The 21,240-nt window shown below is 41.8% G+C and overlaps 1 protein-coding gene across 4 annotated transcripts in view; it reads right to left on the bottom strand.

Annotated features, from left to right (window-relative positions):
* The window catches only part of UNC5D (unc-5 netrin receptor D), a 140,030-nt gene that overhangs the window by 23,935 nt on the left and 94,855 nt on the right, over nucleotides 1-21,240 (bottom strand). For all 4 annotated transcript variants that reach the window (XM_048928097.1, XM_048928094.1, XM_048928098.1 and 1 more), the window contains exons 3-7: nucleotides 16,677-16,820; nucleotides 16,490-16,593; nucleotides 2,509-2,689; nucleotides 1,988-2,155; nucleotides 855-1,019 (exon numbers count right to left, since the gene is read on the bottom strand). In XM_048928097.1, coding sequence (XP_048784054.1) covers nucleotides 855-1,019; nucleotides 1,988-2,155; nucleotides 2,509-2,689; nucleotides 16,490-16,593; nucleotides 16,677-16,820 — 762 coding nt within the window. The remainder of the gene's footprint in view (nucleotides 1-854; nucleotides 1,020-1,987; nucleotides 2,156-2,508; nucleotides 2,690-16,489; nucleotides 16,594-16,676; nucleotides 16,821-21,240) is intronic.

Raw genomic sequence — 21,240 nt, 5'->3', positions numbered from 1 at the left:
AGAGGGGCCTGGATGAACTCAGAAGCAAAGAGACTGAGCAGCAGAAGCTGCGAGGGAAAGCCTGTTGCCACAGCAGTGCCCAGATGCCCAGTCTGTATCTGAAACAAACCGTGCTACAAAGACTTGGGGAGTTTCAGTGACTGCTGTCATGGAACGAAGCCTGCTCCATCAGGGAAAACGTAAATCATCCATCTCAGTGCTTAACAGGCATGGTTTTTCCCCAGGCCATATGCTCCTTCCAGGTTACCAGCATGAGCATAATACTGTATTTCTTCCTTTGCCCCCAAAGCATAAACACAGCATAGCACAGGAATGCAGAACTGACATGCAAGCACACAGCACGCAAGGATATCACCCCCAAAGTAGGACAGGTGGTCTTCACCACCTTGCAGGGTCATTAAGGAAACATGACATAAATGGGTTCTCCTTTTATTAAGGAGATGCTTTCCAGACACTTAATAAGGGCAAATCCTGTCCCAAGGGACTGACTGTGAAGTCGGTTTGCCTTTGTTTATTACTCGCAAGAAACTGGAAATCAGCTTTGACCCAAAACAGCTCTTGCACCGTATTCATGTTGGTGCTTTGCCAGTTCACTTGCATTAAAAAGTAGGAAGCTCAGTAGCACTTTCTATGAAATATGTTGTAGCAGATGGCCATAATTACACATCGAAGAAAACCTTTACTTGCATTTTCAGTCATCTGATAATGAATAGGTAAAGCACATGCTACAAAAAAAACCAAAAAACAGCAAAACCACCCACAGGAGCTCTGCTGACACAGATGTGAGGCAGATCCACCACAGTACCTGGATTGCCCTATCTGTGTCAGGCTGCACAGTGCAAACTGTTACCCACCTTGAATGCAAAGCCCTTCGGTGCAGTTCTCTGACTCCTGGCTCAGGCCCTCGCAGTACTTTCCTCCATTTCGTGGAGCTGGTGCAATACATTCCCGAACCCTCAAATGCTCACACTCTGGGCTGCACACAGACCATTCACTCCACACCTCCCAGTTTCCATCCACTGAATGGGGAGGGGAAAAAAGAAGCAAACGTTGTCATTGCTTACCAAACTGATGCAGTTCCAAGATCCTACAAAGAAAACATGTTTTATATCTCCCCTCCGGTTGCACCAAGTAGAACGCAAGGCTATATTTATTTCTCAACAGTTGTACAGCATCAGATGTGAAGTTAAAATGCAGCATTAAAATGTGTCGCCTTGAATGTAAATGTAGAAGCTTTTAGAATAGCACCAGTGTGCAACAGTCTGCAAATGTAGTCAATTAAAACTGCAGGAGGAAATGTTTCTGGTGCCACCTATTAGCTTCTAATGCTTCAGTGCCAGTTCTGCCTTAAAACAGGCTGATGCAAAGAGGCCACACATAAACCTACCAGAGAAACAATGCTGACATTGACACAAAAAGCACAGTTGGCCTTGCAGATCTCTTGCTAATGCCCTGTGCAACATGAGAAATCTGTATGGTGCTTTGCTGACTGATATTTAGCTGTGTCTGACCCTGTCCCAAATGAGAAGGGATTCCAGAGTCTCCAGTCTTATGCATGAGAAAAAAATGAAGAAAAAAAAAAATCAGATCAGAGAGACAAGTAAAGAAAAAGTTAATTTTTTTTTAAATGCCAGTTCAGAACATGTTGTATCAAAAACTCATAAAAGCTAGAAGAGAGATTTGCCAAAGGGGCTGCGCTGTGACCCCAGGCAAACAAGATCTTCGAACTTGAATGCATACAATCCTACTATTGCTTAGTATTGCTAAATTTCCTTAGCAATACTTGCGAAGCAGAGATTCCAAAATTAGAGAAGGGCAGCTTTGTTCACTTGCACCAGATGCAAGTAGCTTTTCTTCTTTTGTTTTGTTTTTTAACCTCAGTAGGCTTGTAAAAGCACAAATGCCTACCAGGCATTGCCAAAAGCAAAAGGTCTACCTGAAGCGCGCCATTTAAAAGTGATTCCTTCTAGGACTGTACATATCTCACCAGGGCAAAGAGAAGTGCAGGTGATCTTCTGCACAGACATTCCTTCGCAGAATGCCCCTCCGTTGAGTGGGGCAGGGTTGGTGCAGGTCCTCGATCGCTTCTGCCAGCCCCGACCGCACCGCGCGTTGCAGTTGGACCACTCAGTCCACGACGACCAGCCTCCATTAACTGCAACACAGAACTGTGCTTGAGGTGCTGAAAGAGGCTCTAAGAGACACGGAACAACAAATCTGCTCATCTGATCGCTTCGTTCGTAAGCAGAATGAGCCTATTGGTATCTGGAATGAGGACTTTGACAGTATTGACAACTTCTGGGAACCTTTCATCACAAACAGGAAACTCATAATTCCAACCACTGTAAAAACAACCACGACCTCAGCAGAAATAAATGTGACGGGAGTGAGGTCAGCCATTTGATTTAGAACCAGTTGTATGGTAAAAACACGACTTCAGGCAGTAAAAGTACAGTCTTATAAGGTTTTCCATAATAATCAATATATAATTATCACATTTCCACCAACCATAAACCACGACTGTCGCAGACATGCTCCTCCTCTTGGCAACAATGTTGGCAGCCATGCAGGTGTAGTTCCCAGAGTCGGACAGACGCGCCTGTCGGATGATCAGGTTGTGATCTGCTCTGGTGTCGATGTTCTCATCCAGGTTGGAATCTATGGGCTCCTCATTCTTCAGCCATTCCACCTGGAAAGGGAGGGAGGGAGAAAACAAGGTGAGGTATGAAGAGAGGAAGCAGGAAATCCACTTATCTTTCAGTGACTTCACCAATAAACGATACTTCAATCTTTGTTATAAACAGTGGAATAGAAGCAAGGTAGGATGAGATTCCCAACAAAGCAGGCATTCACAAAGTCAAGGAAAAAAATCAGTCCTTATCTGAAGAGCCTGGAGCTAATTAGCAAAGACACTCCAATTGAAATACTGAAATAGGAGAAAACGGCAAAGAGCTGGTTTAGACTTGTAAGGATGTGGGTTATGGAGATATTATGTTTGTTCTACTTGGAAAAAAGGAAGGAAAGATGAGGGAAAAAAGAAAGAGCAGTTCATCACAGCTACCTTGCAGAACACAGCACTTCATATGCTCAAACCACTGGACAACGATCAGTTAAATTTCACACTACATGAGTCTGATATTAATCTAAGCAATGACATTCACCATTCAAATAATTCACAATTAAAGTTCACAACTTGCAAATAAACGGACTCTCAACTTAATTAAACACTATTAAACTAGAACATTAGCATTTGTTTTCAAAGCACACAAATACTGTGAAATACTGTACGCAATGTACTTCTGTACACCTCTAGTTCACTAACCAGCGTATTTCTGAGCAGACCCAGAACTTTCCACAAGGCATTGCTATACCTGAAACATTTAAACCAAATATTTAAGGCAAGATGAGTTGTAACAGAAGCAGATCTACTGGAAGCCTGAACAAATATGACTCACTTTCATAGCTATTCCAGACCTGAAGGAGGTATGGCCATACCCTGAAGTCAAACACCCTTCTCAGCTCAGTTCTCTTTACTGCATGTAGGACTGCAACACTTGGTGGATGAAAAACGTTCACATTAATGCAGAGCATTTAAAAGAATGATGTTCACTGTGAAGGGAGAACGTTAAACAGACAGAATGCAAACGTGGAATTGTTGAGAGATGTGCCATCAAAAGCTATTTGTAAACAGGGGCATGCATTGCCTTTTGCTTCTTATCTGGAGGCCCGATGGCACTACGAATGCACATCTCTAATTCCAGCACTCAAAGAGAAAAGGAGTGCTTCAACCTCAGCAGATGAATGCTTTCAAAGATGCAAAACCAAGAGATGAATTCAATGGAAAACCTGATAACTGTAAAGGCTTCACAATGCCAGCAGGTTGTTGAAACTTGCAGCGGCGCAGCCATCGGAGAATTTCATCACACAAACATATGCAGAACCAACACACAAAATAATCATGCAAAATAAAGGCAATAAAGGAAGTTACTGCATCTCTGTATTGAAATGAGGTACATGGGCTGAACTGCCAACCTGCCATCTCGGAACTGCAGACTTAAAACCCCCTGGTATTTAACTTCACTCAATTTTCCACCAGTGGAGGTCATACAGTAGCTCATAACATTCCAAAATACATTTCTTTCTAAGCATTAGCCTGTCTTGAGGCCTTACATGTTTATATCTTGAACTAGACTTAAAAAGCTTGCCTATAACTGCAGTAAGTTTATAAAAACATATCTGATTTTTTTCTTCCTGAAATAGATCTGCTCAGAACTCAAATACTGCCATCAATTAGTGAGAAAGGCTAATCACGTAATGATCTACAGAAGAAATGGAGGGGCAGATATGGGTTAAATCAGCTACTACCTATTGGGTGGCAGCAGATGAATTAGCATAATCATAAATTATTCTAATTACAGAAAGCAATTATCAAAGACCAGTATTACAGAAACAAAATCAGTTAAGCACACCATATCCCAGGTAGGTTACCATGGGAGTCAGTGAATTCTTTATTCTTTATTTCCTCGAAAATTAAGCTGATCAGTACTCATCCATATTTCTTGCCTACTGTGAATAGCACAAAGAAGCCTGACAGCTTCATATCATGGGAACATTTCGTTTGCTGCAGGTGATGGGAGTCTTACTGCACTATGTGCAATGTAAGTACAGCATGTATAGCATCCTTACCTGCAGATACATCTGAACAGCTACTATGGAAACACCTCCTTCCAGCCACCTAGCAAGTCCCCAGTGCTCTGGGGACTCACAGGTACCCCTGAAACTATTGGTGGGAGCAGAACCACAGCTGAATCTGAGACTGTAGGTTGCTCCCTCCTTTAAAGCTGCCCGGCAGTGGGCTACAGTTGTGGTTTCTATGGGAGCAGAACGTTACACTGTACTTATTCACATTAACAGAAATTACTTTTGTTGTTGTTTATAATACCCAACTTAATAGTTAAACCTTGGAGAAAAGGCAGTAGATGAGAAGCATCTCATGGCATGATTTGGTGCCTGAAGGGTTCCTCAGCAGCTGCTGCAATTGAAACACCCCAAGAGCCAACTGGCTGCCCATCAGTGCATCTTCTATTCTTTCTAGGGTATCTTGCTTGGGAATACAAAGATTTAACACCCAGAAATACAACTCACATCTTTGGGCACACACGATAATTTCATAGGTCAGAAGACAAAAGACTTTAGCATTCCTGCCTGTAGATTATACTATCCTGCCCTTTAAACACAACATCTGACTTTCTCATGTGGTCAATAACCTGAGTACACATATATCAGAGATAATATAGTTAGAACGTCAGCTCCTCTTGAAGAGAGAATCAATCGCTTTCTGTATGCTAGATAAATGCTTCATGATTTTAAGATGGGAAAAGGTCAACACCTGACTAAAGGCAGCACAAATGTTTTTTTTTAGAGTGCAGACAGTTTACAGCTTTTCTTCGACAGGAGAATATGAGGCGTTAGAAGTAAAGATGAATTCTTTTCTCCAAATAAGTTTCTTTTAATAAAAAAAAGCTTCCAACAGGTTCTCCTGCACATCAAGACAAAGGGAAGGCCTGGAAGGCTTCCAGTACCTTTTCTGCTGACTCCAGAGCGCACCTTGGGAGACTACAGCACTAGGCTAACATTGGTGTAGGTGAATATTCCTCCCACAGTGATCAGCCTGTAGCTAGAAAAAACCCTTTCTACTTTATCACCTTACTGAAAATCTTACTAAAAATAGCTTTCACTGTGACCTACAGTGTTTTATGGAAGGGAGTGAAATCCATTCCCTTCAAGACTGAGCCTGATGTAGCATGAAATTTACATTTCTGAAAATGCAAGTGTCTAGCTTAGGAAACCTTCCTCAGCGCTACAGCAGAATGAATGAGGATGGATGGGGCAGCTTCTCTGCTGATAGTGATGCACTAAGATGGCAACAGATCTTTGTTATGCTTTCTACCCTAATACTCACACAGATACAAAGGAGAAACCTCCCATCAGCATAAGTCATTGTGGGAGATTAATAACCACAAAAGCCAGTTTGCAGGATCCAAGCGATTCACATCTACCTTCACGACCACATACTATTTTATCAACACAATCAAAAAGCATTGATCTTCCTTGCAAGGGGGCTACCTGCAGAAACACACAGGCAGCAGCAGGTCAACTACCTGCTGAAGGTTTTTAAATTAATCCACCGAGAGAACAGTGTTACCGAATCATTTAATCACAGCGCTGTCATGCTGCTCTGGTAAGCATATTTTTCCTTCATTAGATTGAATATATAATCTCGTTACATGAATCTGACACACCGACCAACTCATAAATCAGCTTGCAGTCTTGTTGGCAATGTGGCAACGGTACAGGAACCTTCTCTTTGAAGAGATGCTCTCAGTGGTTGCAAAAAACCTCAAGGGCAGCGTGCTGCTAATGCATTTCCTTTCTGCTTGTTTTGCTCCAGGTGCCTTGCAGGGGAGCTGAAGCCTCAAGCAGCAAGTAAGTCCAGGGAGGCTGCCCTCCCATGCAGGACAGACAGCATTGCTGTCTTCTCTTCTGGAGCCTATTTTCAGAGCCACATCCAATCTGCAATGAAGCAAGCATTTTTGTGTGATTTAAAACCTCAAACTAATATTGGTGAATAATCAAGGAGGGGGGAAAAAAGGGAAAGGTAAGAAAATAAGCATGTATTTCATATATGCTCTTGTGTAAATATAATGGGAAAGATACACGGCTTGTATGTGCTTCTCCATTTGTAATGCTAAAGATGAAGGTGAGCAACAGGTTGACTCTGACATGCTATTTTAAACCATTGTTAAGAACACACATTCCTAAATGTACTGTTGCTAATGGTAGGTTGTCTGATGGTTAAAAATAAAAGAACCAGCATTAAAAGCCAAAGCTTTTCTTTCTCTAGATAACACAAAATCTAAGGGCATATACGAATCCACAGACGTTGTTTTACAAGTGTGCTGCACAAAGCGTGCGTTCCTCAGTGCTGTGATGTGGGATGCTCAGAAGGAAACAAAGAGCCCACAGCACTGATGTTGTGTTCACAGTGACACCAAGCTTTTTTTTTAACCAATTGCTTTTGTAAGTGGCAGCCTTCCAATACAACTTCCAGAATGTAACTGTGAGATACCTCTAAGAGAAACCCCTTTTTATCCATTAGTGAACCCTCCTGTTCCACACACTAAAAACGTATCTAAAAACCAACTCTCTCTATATGAAAAAATACAATTGCTAGTTAACAAACATGCTACTCCTGCTGTGTCACTGAACACAGCCAAGCAGACCTGCAACACAAATAACTTACTATGTTAAACGTATACCTATGTGTCCAGAGAGATAAAACATTGCTGGAATCTGTGATGTTATACAATATCAGTTCCACAGTACTTCACTGATACTCATTTTGGATTATAAAGTGACTATAGCATGAGTACACTGCACCAACAGAACCTGAATAGAGAGAACCCTTGTTAGCTTAGATAAAAAGGTGTTTTGTGAGAAAGAACCACAACTAGAAAGTGCAGTAACAAATGCAACTGCTACTTTGAAGTCGTAAACCACTTAGATATCTGCCAGGGGGGCATTTTCTATAGCAGCTTGGCTGGATAGGTTGAACGTTTCAGCCTCCTAACAACCTTTTCACCTCTGAAACAGCATAACATTCTGACTACAATAGCACACAACATCATGTGGTCACTTGTTCTGCTTTCCTTTGATCTCATTGTGATAGACAAAGTTACTCCAACTGCACGGTAACTACATGCATCTATACATAACAAAGGGAAAAAATGCAATTGCATTAGGACTGCATTCAGCACGTGTGTTAGTAATGAGATCCAGGAAATAGAAATGCTTGGAAATACACAATTAGATGAAGATTTAGACAGGAACAGGGGAATGAACTGCAAGAACTGATCATCAGGGTAATACACATCTCCCTTGCTTGTGGAAGATGGATCAAAATATTTGGGAGCTCCCAATTTTAGAGGGGAAGAGCTTCCTTTGATGTAAAAGGGAAACTCAGTTGCACAGAAGTCACAAGAATAGGAAGGAAGAGCATCAGAGGCAGTGAAAACCCTGCGTGCACATGGGTTACACTTCATCACAAGACACGTTCTGGCAGATGATTTTTGAATCTGCACTGAAATGCAGTAGATATGGAAATATTCCACTCCAAAGGCATCTCACATTTTCCCCTGCTCACCCCCCCCCTTCCAATTACAGCACTAGTCACAACTGACAATAAACCAGCTGCTCTTGCTATGATTTTGAGTGCAATTTACCAAAATGGGCATTAATGTGAGTGGACTGAAAACTGCAAGTGCAATCTGTTGTACTTTGTGCAAGCTGTACCCACAACAGCATCCTGTCCTAAATTCTAAGACAAGTTCTTGTAGCTGTACCTCTTACCTGCTTCTGTAAGCATAAGGAGATGCCCTCCTTCCCAGGGAAACTCCCCTTCCCTGCAGTTCCTTTCACAGCCATCCACTCCCTGAGCAAGAGATGCCACGTGAGTCCCAGTTGTCCATGTGAGATGGTCACATCTTTGTAGATGTAGGTAAATAAAACGTTCAGTGGGAGGCAATAAGCAAATAAACAGGAGGGGGAATGGCTGTTTATAAGGCTGGATAGAACAAGGGGGAGCGGTTTTAAACTGAGACTGGGAGGTTTAGGTTGGATATTAGGAGGAAGTTCTTCACCCAGAGGTTGTGGATGCCCCATCCCTAGAGGCATTCAAGGCCAGGCTGGATATGGCTCTGGGCAGCCTGGTCTGGTGGTTGGTGACCCTGCACAGAGCAGGGGGTTGGAATGAGATGATCTCTATGATATTCATGGTCCTTTTCAACCTAGGCCATTCTGTGAGCCTGTGATGATTCAAATGAAAGTCTTCTGCCAAACAGGTCTGATCCTTCTGTTCACAGAAACGTGCACTGTACTCAAGTTTCAAAATCCTTGATAGGAAACTTTCACACAAGCCTATCATCATTTATAATTATAAACATAATGATACAGCCTGATGTTCATTTCCAAGCATTCAAATTTAACCTATTTCTGAAAACAGTACCAGAAAAATATATACTGCTGCAAAACAGTACCTCAAAAGAAAAAAGCCCCAGAGCAGAGGTCTTCAGAAAAAGGAATTATCTCTTCAGAGGAACTCACTTCTGTTCAGGACCTCTCACATTTCACCCCTTCATTCTAACAATTGTTTGCTTCAGCATTTCTATTTCATGACCTCTGTCTGTTGCTCCTGGGCGCACTGACATACTTAGAACACAAGTCAGACCTCAGAAGGAGAAAAGCATGTTTTCTACAGGAGGAAAACACAGTAGAAGTTCAGCTGCCTGCTTGAAATCGAGCACATATACTCATTTTAGACAGCTATGAGAGCCTATAGAGATAAGCAGGTCTTTTATGATGAGTAGCAATGCTGAATACATGAAAAGAATTCAGTGTTTCCCTACAAGAAGCTCAATTTTCTCTTAAGATTCAAGAAAAATGCTGTTAACTCTTGGTGCTTACAACAGAAGATGGTTGAAGTGTTAAACCACGTTGTGTATGCAGAGCATACAGCATGCAGCAGCCATCTCTGTGCAACAGCCACTGCCCCATCCCCTCCCTCCACTATACCTTAACATGGGATGCTGATCTGCAGGTCAGCTGCGTGGAGCAGAAACATGGATTAAACATCTGAGGACAACAGGGCAAACATCAGCAAAATTACTGAGTTAACAGTGTGGGCTATCTGTAACATTTCAGGAGTTTGCAGTGTTCAAATAACATCCATTCCAACATTGAACTTAGCGAGAAAATCTTTAAAAATGAAATTGTAACAAAGGACAGAAGAGCAAACTGACCTCCAAGTGTGGCTGCGCAGCCCTTCAGCCCCTCCATCATTCTATGAGCTGCAAACCCCAGAGGCTGGGATGAGGTGAAACATCCACAGCCAAACCCCTCTGTGGCATTTGCAATAGATTGAACGAAAACCACCACTGTGCAAAACCACATCCTTTTTTATCCCCCACTTTCACAGAATAACAGTGAAATGTAAGGCTTTTTATTTTTGCATATTGAGCAATAGCATTAAAGTGGTTCTTACGAGCACTGATAATCAGAAGCTGTTTTTGCTTTTGAAAACTATTCTTGTTTGAACACGGAAAGTGTGACTCCAGGCTCTGTGCATTACAGTTGCTGTTGTAATACCTTGTCCATGATCTAGGTTAAAGAATAATAAAAAAAAAATGAATGTTCAGGGCATTGAAGATGAAGTGCTTCAGGGAAGAAAAAAGAAACACACCAAAAACCAGCAGAAAGATAACAAGGCAGCACTTGGCTCACAGAGTTGGGGTGCCGAAGGGAAGGAATGAATGCAGGACTTGAGCAAAGATGAAACAGCATATAAAGCAAACAGAATCTTTATTCTGTTTGTGTTGTCCATCCATCTGTGGATCACAAAGGCTTAAAGAAGAGGCTTTAATTGAGCAAGTTTTGTACAGAATAAGGGCCTGCATACTATTAAGTAGGACTACATTCTGCGCAGTCAGATCAGTGGGCCGTGCATCACACCCCAGTAACAGCACAGGTTTCCATCTCTGCCACATATAAAGGCACCACAGAGGAAAATGTTGTCCTTAAAACACTGGTTTCTAAAGCAGCATTCCCTCCCCCCACCTCCTGAAAATTATCAACACTTCACAGTATAATTCATAAGCAGACATTCCATGGGGTATCTGTACCAAAACAAATCATTCAGAATTTGAAGGTCCCGTTGATTCAGCTGGCTTTGCCAACAAATTAGCAGAAGGTTACATATACCTTATGCTATGTGTAGCACCTCGGAAGACCCTATTAGTGATTTTTCTATCTTCCCTCCCCAACAGTTTGGAGTTCTGCTTCAGCCTGAAGATCTAAAGCTGAGACATCCTTCCTGCAGAGCAGCAGTACGTGGGATGCACCCACTGAGCCCTGGCTACGTGTGTGTGCTTCCAGCACCTGCAGGGAAACACTCTGTGTTGAAATCTATTTGTCACTGCTCACATTTATAAGGAAAAAAAAAAAATCAGGAATTTGCATAATTCCTTCATAAAGCAACAAGAATTCGTTTCACCGTTCTGAATACAACCACGTGTAATTTTGTCATGCTTAAGTTAACTACTGAATTTCTTACCATTCCCCATCATTTTATGATGTTAAGGAAATGGATGTTGGCAGTAGTCAATGCGAAATCTGTCTTTAAGAAGAGATGAATAATCACCGAGATGCACTGCACGCACTGTGAAACATTTCTGGCATACAACAAAATGCACGTATTGTATTTGTAACCAACGTGCCTTAGAAGCAGAGCAAAGATTGATCTCTCAGACACGGGGACGAAGATCTATAACAAACTCTATACAATGCATGCTGTTTGCATTTAGTAATCATACTCAGTTCTGTGTAACTAGAAACAAGATTCATTGAAGACAATAACTCAGCAGCCTTTTTTGCCATAGTGTTTTACTACAATCCCATTATCCTGCCATATTACGTTTTACAGTATGTATGCAAGTCCCATAAATACGTGAGCCTATGTAAAACAGGCAGCAATGACTCTCACTGCTTTCTGAACTCCACAGCTTGTGAATTTTATGTGGGTTTTGCATTTTGTTGATGTGTTTGCAGCAGGATGTATACTGCCCAGAAGAGAAATTACTTTATATTTCCATTAAAAGCTACAGCAGTAAATAAGCCATCAGAACTCATGCAGATATTCACTGGAACTTCTGCAGCAGTCCATTAAAGTGTCAAAATCTGTGTTAAAAATTTGAAAAAGTATCTGGATACAGCTCCATTTAAACCTTAAATATATATTTGGATATAAATGATAAAGATATGCTAGAGTATTCTGCAGACCTCTGCAGGGCTCTCGAGCTCACACTCATCAACAGCAGTTCAGCACAACAGCAGATGCAGAAGGGTCTGCAAGTCATTGATACCCAAATATGAACTATTCAAAGATTTAATCTCAGAAGGTATTTACTTATAGTAAAAGAGATTTGGAATAAATCTCCAGGCCAGCTTCTGCTCCAGTTGATTTTCATCAGCGCTCCAGCACTTCCAGTTGGGACTTGGCTCCTCGAGCTAACACCATATGCAACACAGAACTGCAGCTCTCCCATTTAGCAGCACAAGCACTGCAGCACTGCTCTGACAAAGGTGACCAGAGTCCAGAAAGCAAAAGGGTTCGTTTGATTTTCTTTATGTGAAAGCCTGCTGTTTAGAAATGCTGATCTCTAGAATCAGTGAGTTGGAATTACTCATTATTAATGCGCCCACAACCAACATCACAGCCCCTAACCAGAACAGTGAAGAGAACTTAAAACCAGATGCCTAAAAAGATAACTAGCAAAAATCAGCTACAAAATTATGTTTTAATTTGTTCCCATGCCCCAAATCTCACTCTTATGCACTGATAATGTACTGCACAGAATAAAGATTATCCTAAACTTCACTTAATGCATATTGACCAAGTCTCTTCCAGGCTCCAGTTCAACAACCATCACAGAATGCAATGTCACGACCATCAAGAAACAGACAGGAAAGAAATGCCATCAATGAACCAGAGAGGATACTGTCATTTATTCTGTTTGCTGACTCCAGGATCCTGTGGAAAGCACCAGGATCTATTAATATTATTGATTCCAGATGCAGCCCAACTACAGACTTGCACAAAAGGACAGAATCAAGTTGTTCAATTCTTCATTGTTTCACTTCTAAAGTAAACGAACGTGCCACTGAGAGGCACCGAGTCCAGTGCTCAAGTATGTTCTTAAAATTAATAGAATATCCTTTGGCAAGAGAAGAGGAAAACATTCAGGCATGACAGTTATGGTTACTGGCCTGCCAACATTATGGACATGAAATCTTACCCAAGTTGCTTTATACAGTTAGTGACAGTAGGTATGAACAGATCATGTTAATAGTAGACTGTAATACATAGAAAGAAGCAGTAAACACATACTTTTTGAGGATGAGAGCTTAGCATCCATTGCAGAAACTTACCCCTCCTTTGCTTTGCACTGATCTAAACCCAAGATTTGTAAAGAGAATAATGGGGCTTAAGGACCCAACTGGGTTTAACTCCTTTACATCCTAATAAACACAAAGGGTTATGGGTTCTTTCTCACCAAATATGGCAGCAGAGACCTGAGGCTGAGCACCCACCTGGCAGCTCCCAGAAACCACCAGCAGACATGGATTTATCATCCTATCCAACTCCTGTGCTACAGTACAACTGCAGCACTGCACACACACTCTGAGCTAAATGAAGCCTCTACTGCACACAATTAATAAACCTATCTATGGGGAGAATCTCTTGTGGGGATTGTGAGCCAGAACTGTCTCTTCCCTATGCCAACACTGCATCAATTGTGATAGAAATGGCTCTGGTCGCATCCAATCTGAGCCAGCAGAGATTGTTACATTCAAACCAACATTTTGCCACAGCAGGGGACTGTCAGATGCTTTACTTGAAAGGCTGGATTTTCTTTTTTGTTCTGTTGTTTAACTCATTAAAAAAAAAGAATTTATTTGGGTTGGGTGCTGATGCCTGCAAGCACAGCTGCTCACCAGCTCTGTTTTGCTTACCATGCAAATGCACGTGAGGAGATGATGTTAAACCTTTCTGCATTATGCTCAGTGTCAGGATGTGGGATTTCTTATTCATACTGCTGTGGCAATGTGCATAGAACACTGCATGCACTCAGCAACCTCCCAAAGCAGAACTTCCCTTACATTCCTCTACTTACAGGAGCAAACTCTAGAGGTGGGCAACATAGAAAAGGCAACAGAGGCAGAAATACAGGCTGGTCTATGGGGCTGACAGCAGCTAATTCCTGGGCCTGCAAACAAACAGAAAGGCTGAGCATCCTAGGAGCAAGGTGCATTGATCAGGATGCTCCAAAGGGCACAGAACGTTCATTACTGGTCATAGTTGGGCACTTTCAATAGCATTTCATGCATGAGAGATGAACTTCAGTTCAGAAGATGAAGACAGTCATCACATTCTCGGAAAGAGAATACAGATTTAGAGAGATCCTTTTCTATATGTCTTTTACTTCTTCAGACCCAGCTGACACAAGCAACTGCAATTTGCTGCTAAATGAGTCAAGACAGCACAGTGCATTTCAAAGCAGCATTAAATCCAGAGCTTGCCTCAGCAGGATTTGGAGCTCTTGATTTGTGCCTGTGTGACATTAAAGCTGAATTAGAATACGGCAAATTCCTTATTTGTAATCCTCCTTGGTTGTTTGTTTTCACTAATGCGTTATCCATCTTGAAGACCATTTACTACAAGTGAACTGTGTGAGCACACAAAGCACTGACAATGTTACACTGGCTCCCATTATGTGTAAATTAATTCATACAAGGCAGGTCTTATGTCATATATAGTCTGGATACATTACAACTATGGATCCAAATCTTTAATCCGTACTTTACTACCTCCTCTTTTATATATTGCATGCAGAAAGTAATACTAATAAGAAACCTTAATCCAGATACTTTCACTGCTGCCAATGATGAGATATCGAAGTCATATTAATTTTGGAACAGTATAAAAGTAGAAATTTCTCTCAACAAAACCGAACTTGATCTAGAGAAATTCTCTCTGGAGAATATCTCTGTGAGGTTTGGTCTTCACCACAGTTATATCACCCCCAAAATAGAGAAAAAGATCTAATACTGAAGCACCATTGGCAGAGATGCTGACCGTAAGGACATCCCAGCAGTCTCACAGAGCTAATGACTGAGGATTTCATTCCATTCTGGAATGGACTGCCAAGGGAGGTGGTGGAGTCACCAACCCTGGGAGTGTTCAAGGAAAGGCTGGATGTTGTGTTGAGGGACATGGTTTAGTGGGAGCTATTGGGAATAGGTGAATGGTTGGACTGGATGATCTTTTAGGTCTTTTCCAACCTTGGTGATTCTATGATTCTATGATTTGGGAGGGGAGATTAAGCCACAGAGTAGGACACTTTTATCCTTAGGTTTAACAATTCCTCAGCAATTTTAAGCTGCAGAAAAATAATTCCAGAAGTGAAGATTTATATTGTTGATAATGGGGCAGGCTCACTGAAATAATGGAGTTGAACTTAAATTTCATTCCAGTGTGAAGTGTCTGTCCCTCACAGAGCTGCATGGTGCGATTCAAGGTTTGGCTGCACCAGTCCTTCATCGCCATGGTCAGAAATAAACCACTCGATTAATTTGTTCCTATGGCAGGCACAGAACTGTGTGCTCTTTGGGAAAATAATGGTGCTGCATTTCTGCACTTGATGGAGAGAATAATCAGAATCTTCTCCAAGGGGCTCAGGCAGACATTGGCACAGTAACACAGATGGGGTGAGAGTCTCCTGTCCATTTTCTCCATACCACAATTAGCATCTATTCTGCATCAACTGAAACCAACGTGAGCTTCATCCATAGTTACTTCAAGTCTTATCATCTAGGACTTCATCCAAACTCTAAGGAGAGAAATTCTTGTTCCCAAACCATTCAGCCTCAGGTTTTATAGCATTCTACGTTTCTTGGTACCGTACACACACCCAACAATTATTGAGCAAAACTTATGGGCTCTCTCTGTTACTTCTTATCCAAGGTAGGTCTCCCATAACTCAAAAATACCAAATGAGTTTACAACATGGAGCTTACTGCCACAGACCAGAGCCATTACTCATTTGAACACTTAATTATTTTCAGAAGACAGTTTACCTTGATGAGCATAGAATTAGCCTTGAATCCTTTATGTGAAGCCTTTATGTGAGATTTTACTGTCCAGAGCAAACATGACCTGTTACAATATATAGGCTTTATTAGCAGCAATAACAATCTTACCATCAGCATCAGTAAATCAGGGCTTTCTGAGAACTCTGCAATTTTATCTGTAGAAAACAACAGAAATGCCAGTTTTTCCATTCAGTATCATTCCTAACTTTCCAAAAGGACAGATATTCTGCTCGATTGTAGACCGTAAAGCAGATAATTCTAAAATCCTCAGTAAAACTTAAACAGCATTCACCATTTTTTCCTCAAATGGTCCAATTCCAACAAAGGCAGCATTCTGTGGACATTTAACCATGCATAAATTGAAAACCAGACAAATGCAGGTAATCAGCTCAGCAAACCATGCTTGTTAGGTAGAAGTTCACCTATTTACTCAATAGGTAACAGGTGCCCGTTTACTCATTGTTTCTTTGGATCTTGAGGAGTACACATGGGATTTACACAAATTATCACCTGAAAACTTTCTGCTCACCTCTAAAGATCGTATTTTTAGAAGTAGCAACAAAAGCAAAGCAACTCAAATCCCCAAAATTGTCAATGTAGATCAACACACGTTGATCCCGCGTGGAGAGCACAGCTTTTTGCAATGGGGAGAACTGCCACCAACGCTGGGCCTGGAAACCTGCAGTGCTGAGCCTTTCTTGTGTGTCATGCAGAAAAAGCTCACCTCAGCTGCAGGGACGCCCTCGGGGGGCCGGCAGTGCAGAACGATCATCCCTTCAATAGGAACCTCCTTCCCCTGGGGGTCTTGCTCAAAGTTTTTCCTTAAATCTGCAGAGTTCAATACAAAAAAAACCCAAACTCATTACAACTCCAACACATCCGAAGAACATCAGAAGGTTTATTCTACTCACAAGCGATGCGGACGGACGCCTTCCTGCTCTTTGAGGTCCCCAGATGGCTCCATGCCACGCACTGACACCAGTAATCTTCTGGCCCATGAAAGTCTTCCACCTGCTGCCTCGTCACATTGATGAACACCTCTCGAACTTTCAGGCCTGAAGGGGAAAGATACAGAAAATTAAGTGATATGAGCTTCCTTCCTCAGGCATAAAGCGAAGGTTAGCAGACGCTTTTCTTTTAATTAAACAATTCCATTTTTTTTAATCAAGGCAAAGCTTTAATTACTTTGACAATAATATATTACCATTAATTAAATGCTAAAAGCTGACTAGGTCATAATGCATCAAATGAAACAAATTACCCAGCCACTTTGGCCTTTGCAAGAGTGTAATGCTTCAGAAACCTTTTCTCACGTGCCTTCTGTCACTTGGAGGGATTATTTGGCATTGTATAACATAAGATGAAATTGTATTCCCATTTACCACTCTCAGTGCACTTGAAGCTCTTTCTGAAGCACCCTGGTGGACCCACATCCATTACCCCCAAGTCAAGTCAAACAACCAGAACTATGCATAAGTGATAGGAATCAAACAGGTTCATCTAAATAACTCAGAAAAGAATCTCATGGAATAACGGAGGCAAACCAGGAGTAATGATGGGAAGAGTCTCGTGCTTTTTTTTTCCTCCTGCTGCCATTTCCATAACTCCCCATACACAGCCAACATTCAGCATCACTGCCCTTCAGAGCAGAAGCTTTTGTTTCAGACAAGATAACAAGTGGAGGCCTTCTAAACCTGACACCTTATTTTATACACTCGCAATGTTTGCTATATCTATATGCTAAATACGTAACTACCTTTGTATGACAACGTTGGGGAGAGAAAATATAATCCAAATCACTGTTAAGTGGCACTAAGAATCACTTAGGAGAGCTAGTCAGAAAAACATTAATTTGAAAATTGGAAAAAAAAAAAAAAAAGATCATGCCTTCTACTTTCTTCTTTCTCTCCTCTGATGCAGTCCCAAGGTACTTATTTCCCCTTCACTGGAAATGAATGAAAACTCCATCTTAAAATATTTCATGCCTGTGAATTTATAAAGCACCAGGAAATTTCTAAACCTGAACTCCATAAAAATTGGCTTCCACTTAATCTCAGGTATCATTAACAAATGGTTGGGTACTTCACTCCTGGAAGGCACCAGGAAGTCAGCCTGGTCCTCTGACAAACAAGAGCTGAGGCCACTGGGGATGCTCACTGGAGAGCAATGGGGGAGGGCAGAGGAGCTGTAAAGCAACACAACATTTTTGTTATGTTTCCAGCAGCAGGCAAATTATTTCTTTTCATTTCTCCTGTTTGGCTTGTCGTATTTCCCAAAGACATCTTAAGATATGGCCAAACCTACAAGAGTTTCCTCGGTTGTCTCGAAAATCATTTTAGCAGCTCAAATATTTATCCATGCTGTAATAAACAAACTGGTTGTTTCTATTTGTGCTTTGTTTTTTACTATGTTGATGCATTTGTCAACAAAATTGTTTACAAAAGCTTCCCTTTGTTTCCTGTAATGATGAAAACATCACTGGCAGAACCCAGCAGTTCTGTTGGAAATCCTCCTCCCTGCTGACACGGGCTATAAGACGTACAATGAAACTGCACCATCTCAAAGTAAACACCCAGGCTGCTCTGAGAGCAACGAATTCCCAAGTTCTCAGCCATACAACCTTCCTATAGAATGATGTTTATGGGCAAGTGATAAGAGCAGCCACAGTAAGTTCCATTAGAGACCCCTGGAGTCATGGCAACCTGACACAGCAGGTCCCAGTGGTTGAACATTTCTCATTCTGGCATGCTGGATAACACTGACAAATGCATATTTTACTGTTACTGTGTACATGACAAATCAAGCTCTGTGCAATCCCTGGATGATTTCAAAGCTCCAGAGCCTCAAAAGCTCAAGCCTCCAAATCCAAGCTAATTTGCAGCCACGTCCAACGAGGTTGCAACCCATCTACTTAAAGACTTCTTTGACAAGGATGAAAAACAATCAGTCCTTGACAAACAGTGACCTTTCTGAGATGGCTGTCTCCGGTCAGGGATCACTCACCCAGCACTCAATTAGCTGATGCACGCTGCTGTGCAGCCACGTCCTATCAGCCTGTGAGTCTGTGTTTGTAGGCAGTGCAATGCTGCTCTGTGCACTGCCTGAACTGCTACCAAAGTGAGAAGTTCACATGGCATCCTGCTGTACCTAAGTACCTATAGCTGGCCTCCCACAGTCAGCTTATTCCCAGCATGACCTCAAATAGCATCTTCCCGGGGAAAACCCACTCATCCCCTCACCAGCCATCAGCTCCTACCTCGCTGACCATTCCCCACCTGGTTTCGATACAGCCCATCTCTACTGAAATCTCCCACATTTCCAAGCTACTCAAGGAATTTTTGGAAGCAGCGAATAGAAATGAGGAGTTGAGAACTCACAGCTGCTGGTGCAAACAACAGAGCCTTTACTGATACCAACCTGAAAAAATCATCATGTGTGGAAGAGCAGAAGCCATTTCTAGGCTCATTGATGCTGTACAACACTGAGCAGTCACCACTGAATAAAGGCATCTACAAATTTAGATTTAAGATAGAATGCTCTCCACCTCAGCTATTCCTTTCACCAACATGTTTACTAATATTGATTGATATATGTCAGCCTGAAGCAACACTTAATGAGCTTTGAATCAGGCAGCCAAACAGTGCATGATTTTGAGAGATGCACTGAGAAGGGGAGAAGGACAGGAATTCTGTCCCTTGGACTCCATTGCTTTGTCAATCCACAAAACAGATGCATCCAAACGAACAGAATCCAGGTTGGAGGGAACCTCCAGAGAACATCCACTCTGTGGGGAAAGTTGTTTATGTGTTGTCTATGGAGAAAGTACACCTATTTTCACTTATTTTAGAACCAACTACAGAAAGCAAACCCACGGGGAGCAGAGGCATATATTCTTCATTTATCATCACTGTATTTCACCAGCAGATATATTCACTCACCATCTGTGTCTCAAAAATGCCAGAGAAAACATTCATAGGAAATGACACAGAGCAAAAAAAAAATATCCAGGCAAATACAAACAGGCACATCATAAACAAGAACAACATTTTACCTGTAACTTGTGTAACTCTAATAAGCACTGCAAGTCAACCCTTTAAATTATTGTGCAAATTATAACCATCATCTTTTGTTACACAGCACAGCCTTACAGAATATAAAATTATGACTGTGGTACTGAGATGCTAATAAGCTTTCTGCACCGTTGGATGGTTTAGCTGCAGATAGACTAATGTTGGCAGCAGATGAATAATTGCTCTCCATGTACTAAACATAACAGAGCTGCACAGAACTTCAGCATTTGTCAGCTTTATTTGTTTAAATGAGAAAAACGCTGACAGCAGTTATTGCTGTAATCCTTTTATTTATCAGACGTGGAAACTCAAGTTACTTTTAGTGGTCTGATCCTGCGGTAAAACCAAAAGCTGAGATATTTGTAAACTAATTTGGAGGTGAGGTCCTCAACATTCAGGAAAAAAGAGAAGAAAAGCAGAAAGAAATGCATCAAGCTATAGCTATATATTATATATTATCACATTATATCATACACATCACATTATATTATGTATTATATTCTTATCACAGTAGGATCTATTAGCTCAAGCTCTTATTTTCTAAGCACACAGAGTGAGCAAAGTTCCCCTGCTGCAGTGCTTATGGAACCAAGAACAAAAGGCAGACTGTGGAACGCTCTCCCCTTTTTTTGTAGCTCAGGAACTAAGGCAGAAGATGAAATAATTGGGTTTGTAACTGAGCAGTGGACCACAGCAGTGCATCCATCAGTCACGACACGTGCTGCCTTACCTGCCCTGACTTCATGCATCAGCAGCAGCAAAGTCACCACAGCACAAGCTGCAATGCAAACCATCAGCCTCCCAGAACCCTCGATACACCCTCAGGCAGCCAGCTCGTGTCAGCCCAGTGTTTAACTACAAACCACACAGAGGTACAGAATTGATGCCCTTCCTCTCAGGTTCACATATTGGCTCTCATTATGTGCACTCCCTGCACAGCCTGGCTAAGAACACACAGGCAGGAATTTGCAGGGATGCTAAGATGCACGTCTTGCTCACTTATTTGTTCCTATTCTTCACCACTATTCTACTATTCTTCTCCAAATTTCCACCACATACCAAAGAGTGGAAGGATGGAACAAGGCAGCCTCATTTTCGTGCAGCATGACTTCCTTTTGGTGAACGCATTGATACTCATTAACCAGAGGCACCACTTGTGCCATAAATTTGAGTGCAGTTTCTCACAGATGGAGCCCACGCAGTGTGCAGAACGCGGAGTGTTTGGTAGCAGAAATGTTTATTCTCTGGATTTGGCTCCAGAGATGAGAGGACTGTCAGAGCACTCATTTACTCCCCTCAAAAAACCTCACGTCTGATGTTTCCTGAAGGCTGGGGAAAGGTTCTGAAGTAGTTTGTGGGTATGGATACATCTAGGAGAGAAGAACATCCAGGCCTGTCCTTCACA

Source organism: Lagopus muta, chromosome 27 (assembly GCF_023343835.1).
Source record: "Lagopus muta isolate bLagMut1 chromosome 27, bLagMut1 primary, whole genome shotgun sequence".
NCBI classification, from domain to species: Eukaryota; Metazoa; Chordata; class Aves; order Galliformes; family Phasianidae; genus Lagopus; species Lagopus muta.
The sequence above is the reverse complement of the archived record's forward strand: the minus strand, read 5'-3'. Positions and strand labels throughout refer to the sequence as shown.